Below are 21,333 nucleotides of genomic sequence, written 5' to 3'. Positions count from 1 at the left end.
TCCCAATGCACCACACAAGGGAGGGTTAAACACCACAAAATCCTTTTTGACTCCCCAAAAAAAATCAGGTACCATCAACTCTTGAATAACAGAAGCACGTAATTGAGAAAACATCAGCAAATATCAAATTGTAAGTAGAAATGAGAACCCTTCAATGATTACAAGGATAAAGAGGTTCCAATTTGAAATGGTTCTGGATACCAACTGCATGCATATTCACACCAAGTTGGATGAAACACAAAGTTTGACATAAAAATTGGCATCTGTTCTTAATCTCCCTAAATGGTCTAAATGGCAGTGTAAACAGATCAAAGTGACCTAGTTACTTGATTAACTAGTCACCCTGCTATAGAAAAAAAAGGTCCACTATCCTTCGGGGATGGAAGAAAACCAATGTGTCTTCATTTACAATACAAGTAGTCTCATTCGGAGATAAACTAATAGAAAATCAATTGAGATGATTTGAAAGTTGAAGGTAATATTAGAGTAAGAGGAAGACATGAAAGAATGTGTATCGATCAAGGTAGTAAAAGCAGATTTGAAGAGTCAAATTCAAAAAAGACACGACTTCAGATGGAATTGAATGGAAGTACAAGATTTGTTAACAAGACTGTACAATTTAGATTTAACCAACAATTTCACTTCTACTGAACATCAAACAATCCCATTTTTTGCTCCATCATACGAACCACAAAAAGAGCCAAACCAGGTCATGTTTTCAGGCAAGTTTCCAATTGAAACAAGTATATAAGCCAAAGAAAGACATAATCTACAAGCAAGAACTAACTCAAGTAAAACAATTAAACATATGACACAAAAATCAGTGAAGAGTAAGATCATTACTTGCATTTAACAATAAGTAGAGAAACCCATAGAATTTAGTCCAACATCAACACAGTATTCTTCTTAAACAAAATAGAAGAAACAAAACCCTAGACTTAAGAAACCCTAAAACAGGAAGGAAAGAAAAAAAAAAAAAAACACTCTTAGTTTCATGTCTCAATCATTGCCTACTGTTCCTCCTCTGCCTCTGATCCACCCTTGTTATTGTTGTGCTTCCTCGCGTACCTCTGGTTTCTCAGAAACTTCGGATCCATCTATCACACCCCAAAAAACAACAACAGTAACAAAAATACCCATGAAATTCTTGAAACCCATTAGAGATTATTGAAGAACTAAACAAACCCAGATTTCAATATAATTTAAAAATGGGAAAGTGAGTTTTTTTTTTTTTTTAAGAATAATACCCCTTTCGTTGAAGTGTGCCTGTGCTTCCTGGGTTTCTTGATCCCATTCTTGTGTGCCTTATATGACTGGTTATGAGCCGTATGATTCTTCGATTTCGCCATTTCTACGAAAAAAAATGAATAAAATACGTAAAATATAACAAAAATTTACAGAACAAAGAAGAAATCATGAACATGAACATATCCCTATTTTCACTTTAAAGATAGTCAGTTTGAAATACATTAGGGGGGAGGAGGCTAACAAACATACCAGAGAGAGAGAGAGAGAGAAACAGCTCTCCTAGGGTTAGGGTTTCGTGAATGTAGCGAACCGAAAGAGGGAGGTACCGTATGACTTCTATATCGCTAGTCAGAACTCAGAAGTCAATCCATGGGCGGACTCTGGCCGGGCTTAGTTGAGCACTAATCTGGCGGGCTCTACCTTGGACCAGCCCTGTAACTCAATTGGGCCCAAACGTTCATGGTCACTTGAGGACCGGGAATGGTGTGCAGCAGGCAATACTTTTACTTATAACACACCCATCCTTTTGAGAGTTTAATAGAAGTTCTCAACAGTATTTCCGAGCTAGACTGACTAATTTACTAAGAAAAAAACTTTCTATAAATCTCGAGGTTTGTTTAGACGGTGGAGGAACCTTAGTAAGGTCCTTTTTCCTTACTAAGTTAGTCAGGAAAGTGTTTTTATTTCTGAATGAACGTTAGCTTTCCTATACAACCCATCCGTATGTTCTTACACGTCAGCCTTGCTCTCCTAAACACGACAAATCACATCAACGGCTAGGATGCATTCAATGACGATGTCCAACCAATCTAAATTTCCAGCTGGACGCATGTATATCAACTATCAAGCGGATATTTCCGTTTCCGGTTACCCAAACCCATTGTGCTGAGACATCTCTACCAGATTCAATACCGGCCAAACCGGTAAACAAAATCCAGTTCATATTTTCTGTTCTATAAATATAAACATAAAAACCCAATATAAAATCGTTTTCTTGCCATTTCTCTTCGTTCTTCAGAGAGACCTCTCTCTCTCTCTGGAATTTCCGCGATTTTCTTGTTATTTGATCGAAAATTTGAACTTTTGGGGATTCCAGGGTCCGATCTAGATTTATTTTGGAGGTGATTTGATCGAATCGGGGTCTGATTATCGTTGGGAGCCATGTTTCTTCTCGATTGGTTCTATGGTGTCCTCGCGTCGCTCGGTTTATGTCAGAAAGAGGCCAAGATCTTGTTTTTAGGGCTCGATAATGCTGGAAAGACAACACTGCTTCATATGTTGAAAGATGAGGTTCATCTTCCTTCGATCTTTGAAGTTCTGATTATTTTTTTTCCTCACTAATTTTCGTGGTTTTTATTTATTCGGAAATTTTGAATAAAGTTTGAATTTTGAGTGATGTTCTTGTTGGATGATTTGCAGAGATTAGTTCAGCATCAACCAACACAGTATCCAACGTCAGAGGAATTGAGTATTGGCAAGATCAAGTTCAAGGCCTTTGATTTGGGAGGACATCAGATTGCTCGCCGAGTCTGGAAAGATTACTATGCCAAGGTAGATTTTGGTGTTTATGTCCCCCATTTCTGGCTTTGTTTTGTTTAACCTGATTTTTGACCAACATTACTGCTTTTTTTGGCAATATATTACTCTTTGATCTTGTTATTAGTTGCTATGTTGGACCTCTTTTATTAGTTTTTTTAATCAACAAATGGGATTTATGTTGAATCTCATTATTTCGGTGGCAAATCAGTAAACTATTTGTTTATGGAAAATTTGTGACGGATTCAGATGGTAGATATGATTCCATTTCGAGTTTTCTTTTGGAATCAACATTCTTTTTATTGATGTGGATCCCACTTGATTTAGTTTTGGGTGGAATTTTTCATTGGCACCGACTGGTTTGAGGAAGCGAACAAGTACGATAAGGATTGGGTTAGTTGATGGATTCTGATACTTAAATTCTATTCATTATTCCTGTGTTGTTCACTTGGATTGGCTAAGAGGAGAAGTCTTTGCATCTGATCTGTGTTATGGAAGCATGCTCATCGTCCACCAACGAGACAGATAGACAAGTCATCTCCAACTTGATGTGTTTCTCAAAAGTCAGTCCATTGTCTCATTGTTGAATGAGACAACTCGGTCTTGTTCATGGATGAGACGAGACATCAAATCAAGTTTTAAAACCATATATGGAAGACATTTGGTCTGTAAATTTTGATGCAGGTGATGAAATGTACCAAAATGCTTTTAGATTTCAAAAAACTGAATTAATGAATCAAAGAAGGGCCATCGAGAGGGCCAGCCAACAAACAAGACACCATCCAAGAGTTACGTCAAAGCAAGATTACATACCCAATCCCATCTAACTAAAAAGTATTAAAAAAAACTTCCCTTAAAATTCCTTAAACCCCATTCCCCAGAAAAAACAAGCCCATGTTTCAAGTGCTCATATCTTAAACCAATTGGTCCTTTTAGAATCCTTCACTTGAAAAATATACCTGATATGTTTGGCTGGATTGGTAACACTTTTACTGGCTTTGATGTTATGTTTATCGGAAAGTAATTCCTCTGAGCCATGGCTTTCCATTGTATGATATTATACTAGTATGTGGTTGTTGGCATCTTAGAATGGACTTGTTGGACTTGCATGGATTAAAATTTTAAATTATGGTACTATTTGTGCTGTTGCTAAAACAATTTATTCACTCTCATTGTCTTTAACTGTAGTGCTGAATGCAGAACCATCTTAGCGTTGTTTCTGTTGCTATCCCACTTGAAAATTCTAGCATTTTTTAGTATTTAGTAAAAATAGTCATTTTTATTTTATTTTGTATGTAGGCCTGAGTTCAATTCTCACATGGTGGGTTTTTTTTTTTTTTTCTGATAAATATAGATGAATTATTAAAATAGAGAAGTGGTGTCAAGACGACCAACCAGATTCAGGACAAGAAACCAGGAAAATAACTATACAAGCAGCAAAACAAAACTAAAGGCCTATTATAAATCAATTTGAGAGGCCATTCTCATCTAAATATCAAATCTTTATGAATATTTCCCTAAATTCATTAAAGATTTTATACCAATGAAACATAAAGCCTATAATACTAAGAATGCTTTTCTAGAGTGTGTGATCTCAACATTAAAAAACTTGATTGTTCCTTTCCTTCCAGATGACCTAACACCCGACAAAAGGCATTAAACATCGAAGAATCCTTTTCAGATTGACAAAAGAGAATTGAAGAGACTACCACCCTTCAAACAGTGCAGAGATTGATTTGGCAATACATCCAGATACGTGGAAAAGAGACAAACAGTGGGATGATATCTCACAAGCAATATTGCAATGGAGGAGTAAGTGATTGGCACCTCTTTCTGTACACAGGGCAATGATTAGGGGAACTCCAAGAATGATACAGTCCATCGTCTAAATTTTGTTCAAAGCAGCTAACCTAATTTAAAAAAAAAAATGAAATTTTGAACAGAACTGAGGTTCCAAATTTCTCTATGTAGGAATTCCTATGAAGACATAGGAGAGATCGAATCATAAAAAGATTTAACCAAAAGAATGTCATCCTTACTACCTTCCCACACCCAATGGTTGCCATTCCCAAAATGAATGGTACAAGAGATTAAATACTAGTGGTTTTATGAATGTCTTTCTTAGATGACGTTTTTTTTTTTCACGGTTGTTCAGTTAACTTGGTTTTCTTTCATAATGCCATCTTGGCCACACTTGCTTTTCAGGACCCAAACTTATTAACCCTTGTAGATCACTGTTTGATGCATTTGTGGAGCTTCCAAATTACTGTTAGACATGTTTTGACTGAATGAATACCTTGAAAAAGATATATGATCCTCGTATTTCATTTTCTTTATAAATTATACCTGTAGACCGTAGTGTTCTAAAGCATTGGTTTGTTGAGAGTCTTGTAATAGAGAATTTGATTAAAATTAGCTGTTCTCAAGTAATTATATGCTGTAGATACTCTCGTTTTATTATTTTTAGTTTTTACTAGTGCTGATAGAAACATATGGGTATGTGATTCTTTCTTGTGCAGGTGGATGCAGTGGTATATCTCGTGGATGCTTATGACAAGGAGAGGTTCGCAGAGTCAAAGAAGGAATTGGATGCCCTCCTCTCAGATGAGTCATTGGCCAATGTCCCTTTCCTTGTACTGGGGAATAAGATTGACATACCATATGCAGCCTCAGAAGACGAGTTACGCTACTACTTGGGCTTGACCAACTTCACCACGGGCAAAGGGAAGGTGAACCTAACAGACTCTAATGTCCGTCCCCTTGAAGTTTTCATGTGCAGCATTGTCCGCAAGATGGGCTATGGTGACGGCTTCAAATGGCTCTCTCAATACATCAAATAGAATGGGTGGAACAGCTGGCAGATGCTCAAAATGGTGTATTTCTCCACGGCCGTTGTATGTGTTGTCTTTTTTGATGGTGTTGAAGGTGTTAATTTAAACTTTACTTTTTTATGTAAAGTGAATTTGTAGTAATTCTCAGTCTGTTTTTTGTAACTTTTTGTCATTTTAGATTAGATTCCTTGTTTTTCTTTACCGTTATGTAAAGTGAATTTGTGGTTTGGTTTGGTTGGCTGGCTGGCTTGGTTGTTGAAACTCTCTTCTTTTTCTTTTTTTTTTTTTTTTTTTAATTCTTTTTAATTTGTTACTTATATATTAGAAATTTCATTTTTTTTACCAAGTCATTCATTTTTAATTTTATCTTTTACATGGTCTTTTCAGTCATCTATTTCAGGATTCTCATCTCTCTTTTTTTCTTTTTTTTCTTTTTTCAATTCAATCCATGAATGTATTTGATTACCAGTATAACCAGCTTTGATAGCTATAAAAATTTATGTTAATTAGATTATGATTTATAAAATTTTAATTTTGATCAAGATTTTTATACTATAGCAATCTATATTTTAATCATCTGGCTCTAATTGCATAAACTATGAATTTTTTAAATGAAAAATATTGATCATATGGTCACTGATATTTCTATAAACACTCCCATCTTATAATCAACTCCATTATACGCTACCCAAAAAAAATACTTGGATTCATTATCTATAAGCAGATTTTGGACCCAAATGTTTAATAATGATTCTGGGATTTTTATTTTTAAGAAAAATAACCTATACATTAGATTTTCACTCCAATACTTTTTAAAAAGAAAAGAAGGAAAGGAAGAAGGGGAAGGCAGTCCCAGAATCCTTGTTTTTGGTTCATTAAGGGAAAGGTTAGCAGCTTCATTTGATTTCAGTGTTCTATCTATAAGCTTGAGGGGATGGTAAACCATTGAGATTTTGTCAAATGTATTCATTTCGATGTAATAATTCAATCAAAAGAAAAATTGAAATGATCTCTTTAGGATAGATATTTCAAAAATATTTTGAAACGAATCTTTGAACCACTTTCATCATCTCCTTTCAAATATAATTTGGTCAGACCAAGATCCCCAGCTATTCTCTTCGATTGGCCCTAGCCGATACACTGATGATCCGAGGATCACAATAAATGTTGACACAGACAGAGTTAACCTTTATTTTGTTCTGGGTTGGGCAGAGTTGTACTCATTGAAGTTGTCATTGAATTTGGATCATTTGGGGTGGCAAAGAGCCCACATTTAAGACGTTAGATATTGAAAAGTTCTATGTAATGCTACCTATGAAGCAAGGGAAGGTGGTCCCATTATCGGTAGATGAGGTTGTCTTGTCCTTGGCAAGCATTCTATTTTTGTTCGTTGTGTCGACAAATTGGTATTGGTGCAGGAGATGAGGCCGTCTCTCATGGAAGAATAAAGTTTAGTCAAGAAACTGGAGACGGACAAGAAGCTGAAAATTGAATTTAACGAATGGCCAGAGTTTTCTTGTGAGCAGTTTTCAGGCCAGGAGATGCTGCCACATATATGCTTTGCATATAAGATAGATATAAGTATTTTTCCGAGTGTTTTATGTAGAAGGTTTGGTATATCTTATCTGCAAACCTTCACCATTACCAAAAAATTAAATACTTCTGTAAGGATTTACAGCTACAAAAAAAATGATTAATATAACACCATGATAAGCCTAGTCTTTTCACAGATTAAGTTCAAAAGTGTCTAAATGTACAACTATACTAGTTGCTGTAATTTACTTACAAGTATGCGGTTAAAAAGCTTTCCACGGCAGTTTTTACACAATTGTGGCAGCGTAGAGCCTACATCCTCGATAAGCCAGGTCGCACCACCTGATATATCTGATGTACCTTCACCAATTGATTCTGATTTAAGATTCGCACATCTCTTCATATTCCGACTGCACAAGCCAAAGATAAATTTAGCAATCTGACCCAAAATTATTAATTGAAACTTCAGGGATTTCACCCAAAAAAAAATGATCTACCTGTGCTTGATCATAAGCTAGCTTCATCCTCCGATACTGTTGTTGTGCTCGGTACGATCTAAAAAGGGCTTGGACCCGTACTACCGATCTCTCAACACGCTCTTCGGCTTGTATCCGGCTGATTCGATAGAAGTCTTCCTCGGCATCATATTTGCACGTCTGATCTACTACAACAGCTTCAGTTGGTTTGGCTTGAAGCCCACGGAAGCCTTTTCTTTTCAATCGCCACCTTAGAATTGCCTTTTCAAGTACTCCGACAGACCAAATAATCTTGCGGTACTGCCTCCGCGTTTGGTGGCCTCGGAAAGCAGCCTAAAATTAAAAAATAAAATTAAAAGATAAAGAGAAAAACATAATTAAATCGTCCGCTTATTTCTTATAGCAATCAGTAGATATAATACAATCAGGATGTTTTTATCACAATATCCAAAAGTTCATGCCATGATGTTGAGTAGGAAAAGTAACTCAAGTTAGATATACCCACAAGAAGGCAAAGGTGTTTGGACCTTGGAGGCCAATTCAGCCAATATAAATACCAGAAGGATACTATACCTCACTCATCAAACTCTTCTGAATCAGTGCAGTCATGACCAGGAAGCTACTTGGCTCAAGCTGACTTGGTGGATAAATATTTTAAGAGAGCTGCTATTGCCACACCAACTTTTTTATAATGCCACACCACCCAAGACGTGTGCTGATTCTTTGGTGATTACATACGAATTGGGGTGGCGTTAGCAAAAGTTGTTGTGGCAATAGAATCTCTCTACTTTAATTGGGTTAACCAAAGCACTATTTGGGTCGAATTATCATATCTGTGCGACTTTGACCATGCAGAATCACATAAACGACTCTTTCCATTTCGACTACCATATGACTTGGAGAGGCCATATCTATATAATAAAACACAACAATAGGGCCCACTTTTGTGGGAGACAAACTTCCATCCACCTAGGATAAACATCTCATCCAATTATAATTTGTGTGGGGCCCAATTTATTGCCTTTCATCTTCACCCCCTCTAACTTCACTATATTTCCTCTTTTATCCTTTTAACCCACTTTATTGTTTTTCATGTTTTACCCCTTAACCTCAAAAAATTGAAATAATACCCCCCAACTATATTAACCCTTAATCCCATGCCGTAGGCACAGGTGAACTTAGTTGTAATAGACAATACATCACTAAGTCATTAATGGGTGCTTACTTGAATTTTGGTTGCCTGCAGACGCATATGGAGAAAATCTTTTCGGATTTTCCGAGTACGAAAACTTTGTTGGATTCGGGCAGCGGCTCTCATCTTCTTTCGTGTCTCATAGTTACGGAAGGCATGCTGAATCTTCATCGCAGCAATTATGTTGCATGCTTCAGCCTCAGGTTTAGCAGACCGAACCGCTTTTGTCTGTAGCTTTAGCGCCCGCTCCCTGAATGCAGCCTGTATACGTGAAGCTGCATCAGCAGTATTCCTATATGCTGCCAACATATCCTTCAAACACAGCTGCTCTTCATTGAGACTCCCGGGGTTCTCTACATTAGTAGTGCTAGTTTGCAGATAGCCACTTATATTTCCAGATACGGACATTCGCTTGAAATGTGCTGTTAATCCTTTTTCTGCAAGGTAAGCAGCTAAGCCATCATAACCATTTTTGTATGCAAGATCAGCGGCTGTGCATCCACCAGGAAATTCTGAAGTTGGGTCATTGACTAAGCTTGGATCTGCCCCTGCAGATAAAAGAACTGCAACCATTTTTTCCCTGCACGTTAACTTTTCCAAACGTAAACACCAAATTTTGAAAATCTATTCCCAAAACAGAAACCAATGTTGTTTATGGCCCTAATCTTAGGTTAATTCTGTGGAGATATGCAAGATTTGGGTTCATCACAGAGTGCCAGGGGTTCAGGCACCGTAACAACTTTTGGGAGAATTTTTGGTATTAGAAAATAATTCGGAAAACCTAGGATTACATACACATGTTCTCTGGAAAACCCTAAATTGTATTGTTTTCGTGACTTCATCAATATGAAATTTCATCGCCGTCCGTGGACGTAGGCAATTTTGCCAAACCACGTAAATCTTTGTTTCTTGTACGATCTGTTCTTTATTTCTCTTTTGCATATTTCTGGTGTGTTAATCATTTGATCCGTAGAGTATTTGGGTGCTTCCGCACAACATTTCCAAGAAATGAGCTCCTATCTTCTCATCAACAGGACGCAAAGAAATCGTTTTATTACATCCCTAGCAAAGACCTCGTTTGGATAGAGAGTAGAAAGTAGTTAGGAAGAAAGTAACTTTGGGAGAAAATAGCAGTAGAAAATAATTTTCTTTTGCTTTTTAAAAAGTTAGGATTTTTACATTTTGAGAGTAATTTTCTAATAATGAATCAGAACTTACTTTTTAACTTTCAAAAGTAAAATAAAAGTTACTTTTTTTAGTATATCCAAACAGGCTCTAAGTACCTTGTTACATTGGCTTTAGATTCAGATATTGTTGAAAGATAATATATATTAGATCTTATACTGTTGTATACAATTATCAGCAAGATCAAGAAAATCAGACCAAAACTTCATAGCAACAGGATGAAGAGCTTTCGCATGTAGGATGGGAGCAATTTAGCCAATTCTAATGCAAAAGATTTAAATGGTAAAAAGGATAAAGCAACCCAACTCGAGAAGGGAAACATATAATGTGCAGTTTAGTGCAATAGGAGACTGAATCATACCTCCCATAAAATGCAGCCCAGTGTAGAGCTGTCCATCCATGTGCATCTCGAAAATCCAATGAGAGACCCGAACGGGAATATAGAGAAATAGCCCATGAGTAATCCAGGATAGCACACAAATGGATAACTCCTTGACCTTGATGATCACGAGCAGTTGTTTTACACCCATCAACCACTCTTTCCAAAAGCCATTCCTGTAACTTGGTCTTCAGAGCAAGCTCAAGCAAACCGTTTTCGGCTTGTGAAGATGAGATCTCACTATTCCCAATTAACTTAATCAAATATTCCCAATCACTCTTAATGGAAGAGGTTATCATTGTAAATTTTCTCGCTTCTATCAGGGCATTCGGTGGTAACTTTCTTGATATAACGTTACATATGTTGGTTGTGGAAAAGAGAAGATGTGCAAGCCTTGTCCGAACTTGAATCTCTTTCCACTCAGGGGAAGCCATCCTCTTCTCCAGTGGGGGAGAGCGATACTCAAAACTAAGAACTTGGCTAATGGGTGTGCGACCATCAATACTCATGTAAAAATTTATTAATCCTGGGGTACAAGGCAATGCTATACTGCGGAATACACCAACTTGAACCTTTTCTGCACGAACACGTGTATCGCCAAAAACACAAAGTAAATTGGATTCTGCAAGATGTGAATATGCTCCATGAAAATATCCAATCACTATGACCTGCAAAGAGATCCACCAAATGTTGAAACCTCTTTCAATCCTGGATATATGTTGAGTTGGAGATTAACAATATACGCCTACCAAAGAAAAAGAGACTAACAGTAAACAACGTGAGGTATTCCATTTTCTCGTTCGATGATTAGGTTTCATGCAATGGGTCAGCCTAATCTAGAGAGAAAACGGCATTCTAGCTCAATGGCTATTGAGATCCTGCAATAGATATCAAGAGTAGTTCATAAAATATTTGATTGTCCATGCAAGTTTGTCTCATTTTCCTTATTACACTCTTAAAATGAGAAAGGTTTACCAAGTAAAGCTATTTTTCACTTCTTCACATAATGCAAATATAAGTTTGGTAATTGAACAATAGAAGGAAAATCTTATAAGGCTGTAGTAAGACCAACAATGCTTTATAAAGTTGAATGTAAGGCGGTCAAGAAGCATGTTAATAAATTGAGCATAGTAGAGATGAGGACGTTGAGACAGATGAGTGCAAAGACAAATAAAGATAAAACTAGAAACCAGGAAATGTAGGAATAGCTCCAATAGACAATAAACTAAGAGAAAGTCCTGGGATGGCAGACCCAAAAGAATGTAGATAGAGATATTGAACACAGATATGAACTCACTTTCAATAACAAAAGACTTGGCTCTGGACAGAGTGGAATTGAGGAACATTGAGATAAAAAAATGCCGAGTGGTATCCTAGCTTCCTAGATCCATATGTGTAAGATGACATCATAGGTTAGAATTGTGAAACAAGTGGTCTATAAATATGGACTGGTTTGATTGAAGGTAGAGTTTTAGAGTATTTGTTAATTCAGAGAATAAGAGTTTGAATTTTCCCTTTCTTGAATATCATAAAGAGAGGAGCTCATGTTCCACAATAAGGTACCCATCCAAGAACACTTCTATTGTTCACTCCATAATATATTCAACAGATATGTTTTGATAGAAATAAATTACATGTTGGATACAGTCACAATCAATGTGTTTCCTATCAATTTAGATGTTAGCTTCACATTAGGAGCCTGTTCTAATTAACTGCATGGACATCTGAAGCCTAACATTTAAAAAAGATATATGCCCCTGGTGTGAACATCAGAACACTAAGAACACATAGTTGTAATAAGGACAAAACCTTTGTTTCTTCTGTTGAAAAAGCCCATGCGGGTGAAACATCAGTTATGCTGAAAATTGGCTCTTGAATAGAAGACTGAGGATCCATCACCGTGGATGTACTTGATGATTCATGACCTGTTGAAACAGGGGACTCGGCCAGTATACCATCTAATGATCCTGGTGAATCAGTAGTCATGATGTAGTTCATCCATCTTCCAAAACTATCCTGAGTTTGTAGACTGCTTTGGACAAACATGTTCGACTCATCCGTGCTCCCTGCAATCATTTTGAAGTTCCTTTCCTGGACATTTGAATTCGGTTGATTTCCATGTACCTGAAAATTGGCACTTGTTGGTGGTCTAACGTCAATGGATCCACTAGTTTCCTTTAGCTTGGTTGGATGCCCAAAAGAAGGCATCACCCTAGGAATATTTTTGGACAGGAGAAGATTGTCCTGCAACAATGAACCAACTATATGATTAAAAAAAAAGAAAATTCATATTTAATCAGTGAAACAATCGGTCACAAAAGAAACTTAAGCAGAGTCACACAGACATCATAATAGGATAACTTCCTAAAACAACCAATGTAGAATTACCTTCCCACTAAGAAATTTAGATATAGAGAGGGAATAAGATAAATACAGAAAAGACTAAAGTAGGAAACATTAGCGTTGGACTATACCCATAGCTCAATTGGTTTGACGCATTGCAAAAAAATCTTTGAGGCCGTGGGTTCAAGTCCAGCTTACCCATTAAAAAACAAACATTGGCTTTGCGTCTATGAATGAAGGTAATTCCGCACCGGTGAATGAATTTACTTACATTGCTTAAAGAGTCACTTATTTCATATTGATTCAGTTGCTCAAAGAAGGAACCATTATCTGTCACAAATAAATCGTGGTTAATGATTTCCTATGTTGAGTTGCCAAAGTTAAGAAAAACAGATTCTAAGTCATTACCTTTTTCAGTTGCATCAGATTCGTTGAGATCATTTGACACCAGTAGATCTTCCCACTCAAGTGTATTAATGTCATGAAGCGTTGTCTCATGGTTTCTCACAGTTGTAATATCACCAAAGTCAATCGATCCGTCAATAACAGAAGTGCCAGAACCTAATATATCCATTTTCAAGAACAACTGAATAAGGAATTGTGATTACCAAAAGACACATTGGTAGTAAGACTATATATTGAACTACTAGCATAACCAAGTTTAACTGTAACATCAACTGATAGAGTTCAAAAGGGTCACTTTATAAGGTTTTTCCCAGTTTCAGAGAGCTCAAAAACCATAGTTCAGTATATTTCTTCAAGTATGGATGATGAGTTCAATAAAAAATGACGATTTATTGAAAGAATGAACTATATATAATTGTCTTAATAGAGTTACTTTAAGATAAAGTAAATTTTCTCTCACTTGCATAACATGCATGATCAGACCCATAGTCGGCATCTTCTGATAAAACCTTAGCAGCTGATGGATCTGAGTAAGTTGAACCAAAATTTGAATTAAAAGGTGTGACTGGAGAACCCTGCAGCTGTATCGTAGGCCAACCATAGAGCAAACAATGTTATTTTGAACTCTCATAATGGACAACTAAACTAATTTCACACAAGGATTCGATGTGTCATTTACAGAAACTAGAACTGATGCGGAAATGTCAACCATTTCAAAGAGGTCCAGTTTGCTGGAGAGTTGGCCCATGCTTTTTCTCTATGCCTATGGGATTTCTTTACACATGGAACATTAATGCATCAATCAGGACCATCCAAATGTTGGCCAAAAACCAAAGTGCACATTCTCCCAATGAATCTGAATTGTCCGATTCAAAATTGTTTCATATAAGAAATACTTAGGAACAAACCAACAGGGCTACCCAGGAAAAAAGGCCGTTTCAATGTCATTAAGAGTCCAAATAGAAGATGTTTTAAATACCTCTCAGTTCTAAAATATTATGGATCAAAAAGTTATGATTGTCTAATCAGCATGAACCTTGATTCATGAACAATACAAGGGCTGGCAACCATATGGATGGTCCACATTGATGACCCTCTACAAAAAAACATCCACAAACAAGGTTCATTTTAGAATGGTGAAGCGCAAACCACAAACCCAAAATTCGAACCTAGTGAACCGAAAAACCAGATAACATAGGTCCAGAATCCTTTTTCTAATTAAAGAAAATATACAAACAGATTTTGAGAACAGGCTTTGAAACCAAAGATTTTTACAGAAAAAAGGTTCTCGTGATGCAATTGAAAATTGTTTTTTGGGGGGTGGTAGGCAAGCGCGTGAAGGTGGGTTTTCAACTCAGGTTTGAGATATTACTGCTCACAGACTTTCTACCAACTTTCCAAGTGTAATGGTTTTTTTTTGTTTGATCGGTAAGAAGAAATGTTACTGCAAAAAATGCAAAGACAACCGAAGATACGGTAAGATGCAGGTAAAACTCAGTGTGGTCAGGGGTACTTGACACAAATAGTAATTGAGAAAGAATTGACCAACCTCTGTTGTTTCACGATAATGCACAAGGACTATGTGCTCATGTTTCCTGAAAACAACGTGAGCAGAATTTAGACCATACCATATAGAATTTTACATTAGAAATGAATGTTATTGGCCACAAGTAGTTAACATGTAGATCAACATAAACTTAAACAATTACGTACTTATCTAGTAGCCAGTAACATCTGCGCACGAAGTTAGGGTTATCCTGGCCATGTGCATAGTACACATGGATCTTTTCTTCATTACCAACCTATACCATGAAACAAGAGCACCAATAAAGGAAGGCTTCAGGTAGTCATTGTTTGTCAACAAGAATACATAGAGTTAAATATGAATTTTGGAGGGAAACCTTTCTCACATAAGTTTTTTTTGCCTCTACTGTCTTTTTACCCGCAGATTGGATAGTTACAAATTTGTTAACTAAGTGGTAATTTGCAGATGTGCATTTTACATAGATAAAGAGACACAGCAACATGTGATTGATCTAATCCTATGAGAACTATAAAACACGAAAATAATCTTCCAAGACTAAGAATGGTGGTCTTAATCTGTTTAACCTAAGTTATGCACTTCAGCGAGGCTATGTGCACAAAAGTAAGTCATTGTACATAATAGAAACGGCTTACTTTTAAGTGTTCATGAGCTTCTTTAACAGTCCTTCCATCATTTTTCTTCTTCCAGTTATGGCCATCTCTCCGGAAGTTCCTCAGCATTTTACGGTCATAAAATATAATTGCGCCACCTAAGTTGCAATGCATGAAAAATAAAGATTGGAACAAATAATTAACTATTCCATTCATAGACTTGAAAGTGCTGATAGCTTAAATTTATGTATCACACTAGACCACCAACAGAGGGCAGGGGGAAGGGGGGGATATATATTTGAAAATACACTCCAGTTTGAGAAAACAAATTGGTTGGTATTGTGAATTCCTCTCCCTTCTTAGATGAACATAATCATGTGATATTCTTCTAACCTTCCATTTCAAATTCCCATGACCTACTTTCCTTGTTTATGGGACCTTGACAAAGGTCAAGAGTGCAAACCAATCAAACCAAGGAAGCAGATACCTCTCAATACTATTTTTGACGTTCCAAGTACCAGGATGACTAAATTGGGTTTTTCTGTCCTGTGCTAAACAGGTAAACTATGTAGTAAGCAAATATTTATTTTCGATTTTCAATGAAAATGGTCTTATGGGATTTGATTTTCATGTAAAGTATTTTCAAGTTGGGATTTTGGAGGTAGATTTACGAATTCTAAACCAATTATTAAAGTACTAAACCTATTAGAAACATCATGAAACAATGCAAATGAATGATTCAACAAAGGTTACAACAAAAAAAGAACATATCAGGTATATCCCGGACGTGAGGAATAAAAAAAAAAAAGGGAATTTTCTCGTTTTCTTATTTGATTTATTTCTTATTTTGCTTATCTTTTGATTTTCTCTATTCTAGACATTTAACTATGAGAAAATAAAAAGGGCTCAATATTTCTTTTTGAAATTCGAAAGACAAATCTCAAGTCATCAGAGGAAATGGAAAGAATCCAATCTGCTTTTATGCCAAGTAGATCAACCATCGAGACAATTTTTCTATTTAGTCAAACAATAGAGAAGTTCAAAGAAAAAGAGAGCAGCATATAGAGGAACACCATAGGAGAAATTTTCAGTTAGTTTTCATTGAAGAAGCCAATATCATGGATTAAGACATGAGAACAAAAATTAGAAAGATTGATGCTAATATTACAACAAGATGAATGTAATCCATTAAACAATGGGTTCAATAATATAATTGGGTTTAACCATAGTCACCAAATTCTCCAACTTATTTAAATAAACATAATTGGGTTTACGACTTCTTGATTAAATAGCGAACTTTGCAATTAAACAAATTAAACTGAAAGATGAAATTGAAGCACTAGTAAGAGAAGATGACATTGATGAAGATGATGGTAACCATTTTATTAATGAAGTATTAGATAATGAGAATGACATTGAATACTTTTATATCTTGAATAATATAAACCTTGAATGTGTTGTGGACTTGTGGTTACTTGTTGTGGATGCAAGGATGATATCTATGTGGGGTTTGGGGATTTAATATTGTGGTTTAGTATGAGATTTGGTGATATAATATGAAAACACCATCTAGCATGAACAATTACACAGACTTAAACCTAGCATGATTTCTTTCTGATTTGATTCTGATTTTTTCCCTTGTTGACTTATTCCCGAATCCGGTATAAGAAGGTGCCAACTTGGCTAATTTGGTAAGGCTTGTGGAGTGTTGATACCATAATCTAGGTTCAAAGCTCGTCCCGCCTTCACCTCTACTGAACACTAACCCCTATTTGCCTAAAAAGAAAATCAAAAAAATCAAAAGCAAGGAAAAGAAATTATGGATCTTGTGTCTTTGTCAAGAACACGTGGCTTAGGACAAAAGGGAATGGAGGAGCAAGATTTATTCAAACAACCCAAATCTGGGGTATAAGGTTTTCATGATGATGTTTTCTTTGTTGCCAAGTTAAGGGTCTTATATGGAGTCCATAAGGAAATTGCTCAAACCAGTTATTTGGTGAAAGTGTCACAAAGAAAATTCATTTTTGTGAAAAGATTCTAGCAAAGAAACATATAAGTTGATTGATTAGCCCTGGAAATATTCATTTTACACAAATAAACAATGAACAGAATTTTGCTAATAAAATGAGCTCATCAGAAAAGGAGAACATTTAAACAATTAATTACTTTTTGGCAAATTCACCGGTTTTGCATGGATGCTGAAATAGGTGCAGTTACAGAGCATTGCATGGATCTCGTTTGGACGCAGCCACCTTGTTGTAGCTTCCTCCATAATCTTCTCGACATCCAAGTCTGTCCATAGAATAAGGGAACCAAAAGAAGCAATGAATCAAAATTTTATATAAGAACAAACCACAATTACTAAAGGGGAATCGTGACACAAACATATATAAATTAATTATTAAACTCAACATTTACACAAAAAAAGGCTTAATATGTAGGAAAATAAGATAACCAAAAGTTGCCAACTTGAACATCTCCTCGAACAACTCGAAGGGTCTTGCTAAGGTATTCTATTTAATTCAAGGTCTTTCCAGTTGAGATCATAAACATAATTCAGTGTTGCCGATAACAGATTTCCAAACGACAAAAACCAAAATGAAAAAGCTGATGGAAATAAAGTTTAATACTGATGTAAATACATTGCACAGATAGAAAACATGGGTTTTAAACAACTACATCATTTTTCCTATGAAAAAATAGTTAAAAATGCAGTAAAACAAATTCTATAAACCTAACTATAATCGAAACTACTCATTGGACTTGTCTACATTCTGCAAAAGTTCCTAAAATCAATAATTAAAATCTCAACTTAAATCATTTTTATTGTTAAAAATAGCTAAAATTCTCAATAAAGAAAAAGAACCCAATTCACCAAACTCAAAAACAAGAAAAGGGTTCTTTATTGATTTACCTTCCATGGTATGAAACCCATGAATTTCCCAACCTGCAAGTCGCCCTGGTACGCTGCTTTCCATGGCGAAAACCTCCAAACAACTCAACATTCAAACAAGAACCCTAGATATCAAAATCATCCCAAACTTCAATAAAATACGTAGAATACAAAAACAAATACTAAGTTATCAGAGCTTCAAAAGGACTATCGAAGAATAACTAATCCAAGAACAAAGCTCCATTGAAGCTTATAATACATAGACGAGAGTGGTAGATTAAGGCGATCTTACCGGAACTAAAGAAAGAAACTGAATCGCCTACGATGGAGACCAACTCATCTCTCCATCAAAACTTCAACTCAAATGTGGAAATTTTCAGTGCGAAAAAGAACGCTTTTCTTCTTACTTATTATATAAATAGAAATAAATATAGCAATTAAGGCTCCCTTCAGTAATTTAAGAGAGATACTATTGCCACCCCCAACTTTTTCTTATCACACTCCAATAAAAAATTAGAACACACACTTCTAACTTTACAAAGATTTGGCTCAAATTATAATCTCAACGTTAAGACATCCCTTCAAACAATTTTAGTTGTTGAAATAATTAGAATAATGCTTTAGTGACCTCAAGCTTGTACCTCACATTGCACTTTCTTAAAGAGAGTCATAAGTATTTTCATCGTATCTCGATGAAAAACATCTATGACTCCTATACACTTTCACATCAAGAAAATGTGATGTGAGGTACAATCTTGCAATCACTCCGGCACCACGACTCATTACAATTATGATTAATCTAAACCCCAAAAATAGCAATCTAGCCACACACACACACACAGTGAGAGATCAACTTATGGCAATCCAATACACTTTTGTTCATTTTTATTTCAAAAACATGTTTTCCAGTGAGATTGTCATTTTTATAATCAACAATCACACTGATAAATTATTAACGAGATCATAGGTAAAGTTAAAATCAAATTTTCTTGATATTTTTTAATCGGGAAATTATTGGTAATTTATCAACGAGATCATTGATAAAGACTACGAACTGAAAACATGATTTATGAATCAAAATGAACAAAGTACCAAAACTAAAATTTTGCTATATTCATATTCAACACACGAAATGGTAATTTATCCATTTTGATTGAAGTACAATAAATAAAAGCAGGGGTGCCAATAGCAATTCTCTAATTTAAATAAAATTTTCTATGGTTAGAGATTGTGTCCAACGAACTGCTCTACTGTGAATGGCAATATTTGGCATACCTAACAATCGTGACAGGTATATATGAACAACATTTGAAGTTCATCATTTTTTTTAATTCCAATTTTAACCTCTGGATATGTTTGATAATTACTTATTATGTATTACTCATATTGAAGTGTAGGGTATACTGGTCATCTAATTCTAAAGATAACAAAGATTTATGTGGGAGTTAACGCAGCAGTGGTCCATTAAAATGTTCGATGGATGGCACCTCTATGAAGTAATGTTGTACGGACATTTGTGGCATGTTTTTTTTTTTTTTTTTTTATGGATGATGTTGAAGTAATAATATTAAAACATAGATCGATTGTACATTCTGATGTGGTGGTGCACAAATTACCATAAATGCTTTTCATTGAGATACAAGTGAAAAGCATGCATGGTTATGTGTACACCACCACACTAGAATGTCGGAATCGATGTACATTTCAATGTTACTCCAGCGCACGATTCTTTTTCTAATGAATATTAACCTTACATAACAACCTTGGTACAAGGACCATCGCATTAAAAGATATATAAGGACATCATTTAAAGTGGTAGGACCAGTCTTACTGAATCACCAATCATATTCTTTTTCTTTTTTATTTAATTATTTCCGAATACCATTTAATTATTCAAGAATGTAAAAATGTATTATACGTGTACTTACTGATACACCCCTGACACTCATTGATCAAGATGGTCCATAGTCAAAAAAATCAATCCATTGAAGAGTTCAGTTCCACAATGTATTAATATATATATGTGGGGATAATTTTTTATTTTTTATTTTTGATCAATTATTTAAGTATATATGTTACCTTGACATTTGCATCAAAACAGATATAGTTTGAAGTGATTGATTTAAAATTTTGTTTCGTTTCAATGTTACGATATTTTAAAAAATCAAAATGATACTAAAATATTATGAAACGTTTGAAACATGGTCGAGGAGCATATCTTCAATTTGAAAACAAAGGGGTATATCAAATATTTATCAAAACATGTGGAGGCTGGTCTAAATAACCCAGTCTTCTAGGGAAGACCAGGGTTATGGGTAGATAAATAAGAAGGATGCTTTAGAGACGTAAACTCTTGTACCTATCTCTCTTCACATGTCTCTCCCCCGACCTCTTTTTCTCCCATCTTTTTCTTCCCTTTTCTCGCAAATCTCTTTCATAGATCTGTAAAACAAGAAAATAAAATTAGAGAAATTGAGCGAAACTTAGAATATTTCAATTTTCATGTGATTTCAAATCTCGAGGAGGATTGAATTTTTTTTTGCATCAACAAACTCCATTGATCAGATTTTAAATATCATTAATTCGATATTATTCTTGTGTTGTGATCTCTCTTTGGATCAAGTGGGATAGGTGATTGGTGGGGTTTAGTGGGGTGCATGGGTGCCAATGCTCCTTAGAAGCATCGCACCTATGGGTGTCAGCGTATGTGGACATGATACAGCGTAACTATATCTAATAAATAAAAAGAGCTTCCATCAACACACCAACTTTTACTTATAACACATCAAACTAGTAAAATCAACCATTTAATTTCAAAAGGATTGGTGCGTTGTTAGTAAAAGTTAGTGTTTCACAAATAATCTAGTGGTTAGACCCTAATTCGAGGAAGTTGGCGTCCGCCCATTTCATGCACCGAGGCAGCGTCCTCCCAAGTCTATGATTGGGTACAACAAATCTTAAGGACAATAAGTGGATCGGATTATTTTTATTAAACAATATCATTTAATATATAATTAAAGGTAATAATTTAAGTGTAGTTATAAGAGAAACATATTCCTACCTAACTTAGTAAAGATTTGAACTTTACTAAGGTCGTTTTGCTCAAATGGATTTCCACCTCAGCAATCCAACACCACGACCTTCTAAGTTGTTTCGAAAAAATCGGATAAAAAAAA

The 21,333-nt window shown here is 35.4% G+C and overlaps 3 protein-coding genes across 7 annotated transcripts; 1 reads left to right on the top strand and 2 right to left on the bottom strand.

Annotated features, from left to right (window-relative positions):
* Positions 1 to 824: 824 nt before the first annotated feature.
* LOC147402512 (large ribosomal subunit protein eL29z-like) lies at positions 825 to 1,351 on the bottom strand. The gene is made up of 2 exons (XM_086444201.1): positions 1,248 to 1,351; positions 825 to 1,097 (listed from the first exon to the last, which is right to left on the bottom strand). The coding sequence occupies exons 1-2, from the start codon at positions 1,347 to 1,349 to the stop codon at positions 1,011 to 1,013; spliced, it is 189 nt and encodes a 62-aa protein (XP_086300327.1). The 5' UTR covers positions 1,350 to 1,351; the 3' UTR covers positions 825 to 1,010.
* On the bottom strand, positions 1,248 to 18,589 carry LOC147402510 (calmodulin-binding transcription activator 5-like). 4 transcript variants are annotated; one of them, XM_086444191.1, is made up of 15 exons: positions 18,450 to 18,589; positions 18,179 to 18,282; positions 17,431 to 17,556; positions 15,307 to 15,422; positions 14,842 to 14,930; positions 14,678 to 14,723; positions 13,589 to 13,709; positions 13,132 to 13,284; positions 12,995 to 13,053; positions 12,190 to 12,624; positions 10,363 to 11,048; positions 8,850 to 9,396; positions 7,646 to 7,957; positions 7,402 to 7,558; positions 1,248 to 1,351 (listed from the first exon to the last, which is right to left on the bottom strand). In XM_086444191.1, exons 2-14 carry the CDS (start codon positions 18,267 to 18,269, stop codon positions 7,529 to 7,531), a joined length of 2,811 nt encoding a protein of 936 aa, XP_086300317.1. In that variant the 5' UTR covers positions 18,270 to 18,282; positions 18,450 to 18,589; the 3' UTR covers positions 1,248 to 1,351; positions 7,402 to 7,528. The 4 variants fall into 4 exon arrangements, with proteins under 4 accessions (XP_086300317.1, XP_086300318.1, XP_086300319.1 ...); XM_086444192.1 differs by having other exon boundaries at positions 13,589 to 13,703; XM_086444193.1 differs by having other exon boundaries at positions 18,179 to 18,261; positions 18,450 to 18,584.
* LOC147402511 (small COPII coat GTPase SAR1A-like) lies at positions 2,228 to 5,886 on the top strand. 2 transcript variants are annotated; one of them, XM_086444197.1, is made up of 3 exons: positions 2,228 to 2,538; positions 2,668 to 2,799; positions 5,304 to 5,886. In XM_086444197.1, exons 1-3 carry the CDS (start codon positions 2,410 to 2,412, stop codon positions 5,622 to 5,624), a joined length of 582 nt encoding a protein of 193 aa, XP_086300323.1. In that variant the 5' UTR covers positions 2,228 to 2,409; the 3' UTR covers positions 5,625 to 5,886. The 2 variants fall into 2 exon arrangements, with proteins under 2 accessions (XP_086300323.1, XP_086300324.1); XM_086444198.1 differs by lacking the exon at positions 2,228 to 2,538 and adding an exon at positions 4,416 to 4,596 and having other exon boundaries at positions 2,666 to 2,799.
* Positions 18,590 to 21,333: the final 2,744 nt, after the last annotated feature.

The sequence above is a fragment of the Akebia trifoliata genome, chromosome 5, assembly GCF_017979445.1.
Source record: "Akebia trifoliata isolate Shusen 1 chromosome 5, ASM1797944v1, whole genome shotgun sequence".
Taxonomy (NCBI): Eukaryota; Viridiplantae; Streptophyta; class Magnoliopsida; order Ranunculales; family Lardizabalaceae; genus Akebia; species Akebia trifoliata.
The sequence above is the reverse complement of the archived record's forward strand: the minus strand, read 5'-3'. Positions and strand labels throughout refer to the sequence as shown.

Bases quoted from the DNA above. Each gene is read 5' to 3' on its own strand.
- LOC147402510 (XM_086444191.1), bottom strand. From the start codon at position 18,269: ATGTTGAGTTGTTTGGAGGTTTTCGCCATGGAAAGCAGCGTACCAGGG. The intron at 15,423-17,430 runs GTAATTAATTGT...ATTGCAACTTAG, and splicing joins ACCGGTGAATTTGCCAAAAA to GTGGCGCAATTATATTTTAT. The intron at 9,397-10,362 runs GTATGATTCAGT...GTTAACGTGCAG, and splicing joins TGGGCTGCATTTTATGGGAG to GGAAAAAATGGTTGCAGTTC.
- LOC147402511 (XM_086444197.1), top strand. From the start codon at position 2,410: ATGTTTCTTCTCGATTGGTTCTATGGTGTCCTCGCGTCGCTCGGTTTA. The intron at 2,539-2,667 runs GTTCATCTTCCT...GATGATTTGCAG, and splicing joins TTCATATGTTGAAAGATGAG to AGATTAGTTCAGCATCAACC. The intron at 2,800-5,303 runs GTAGATTTTGGT...TTTCTTGTGCAG, and splicing joins GGAAAGATTACTATGCCAAG to GTGGATGCAGTGGTATATCT.
- LOC147402512 (XM_086444201.1), bottom strand. From the start codon at position 1,349: ATGGCGAAATCGAAGAATCATACGGCTCATAACCAGTCATATAAGGCA. The intron at 1,098-1,247 runs GTATTATTCTTA...GGGGTGTGATAG, and splicing joins GGCACACTTCAACGAAAGGG to ATGGATCCGAAGTTTCTGAG.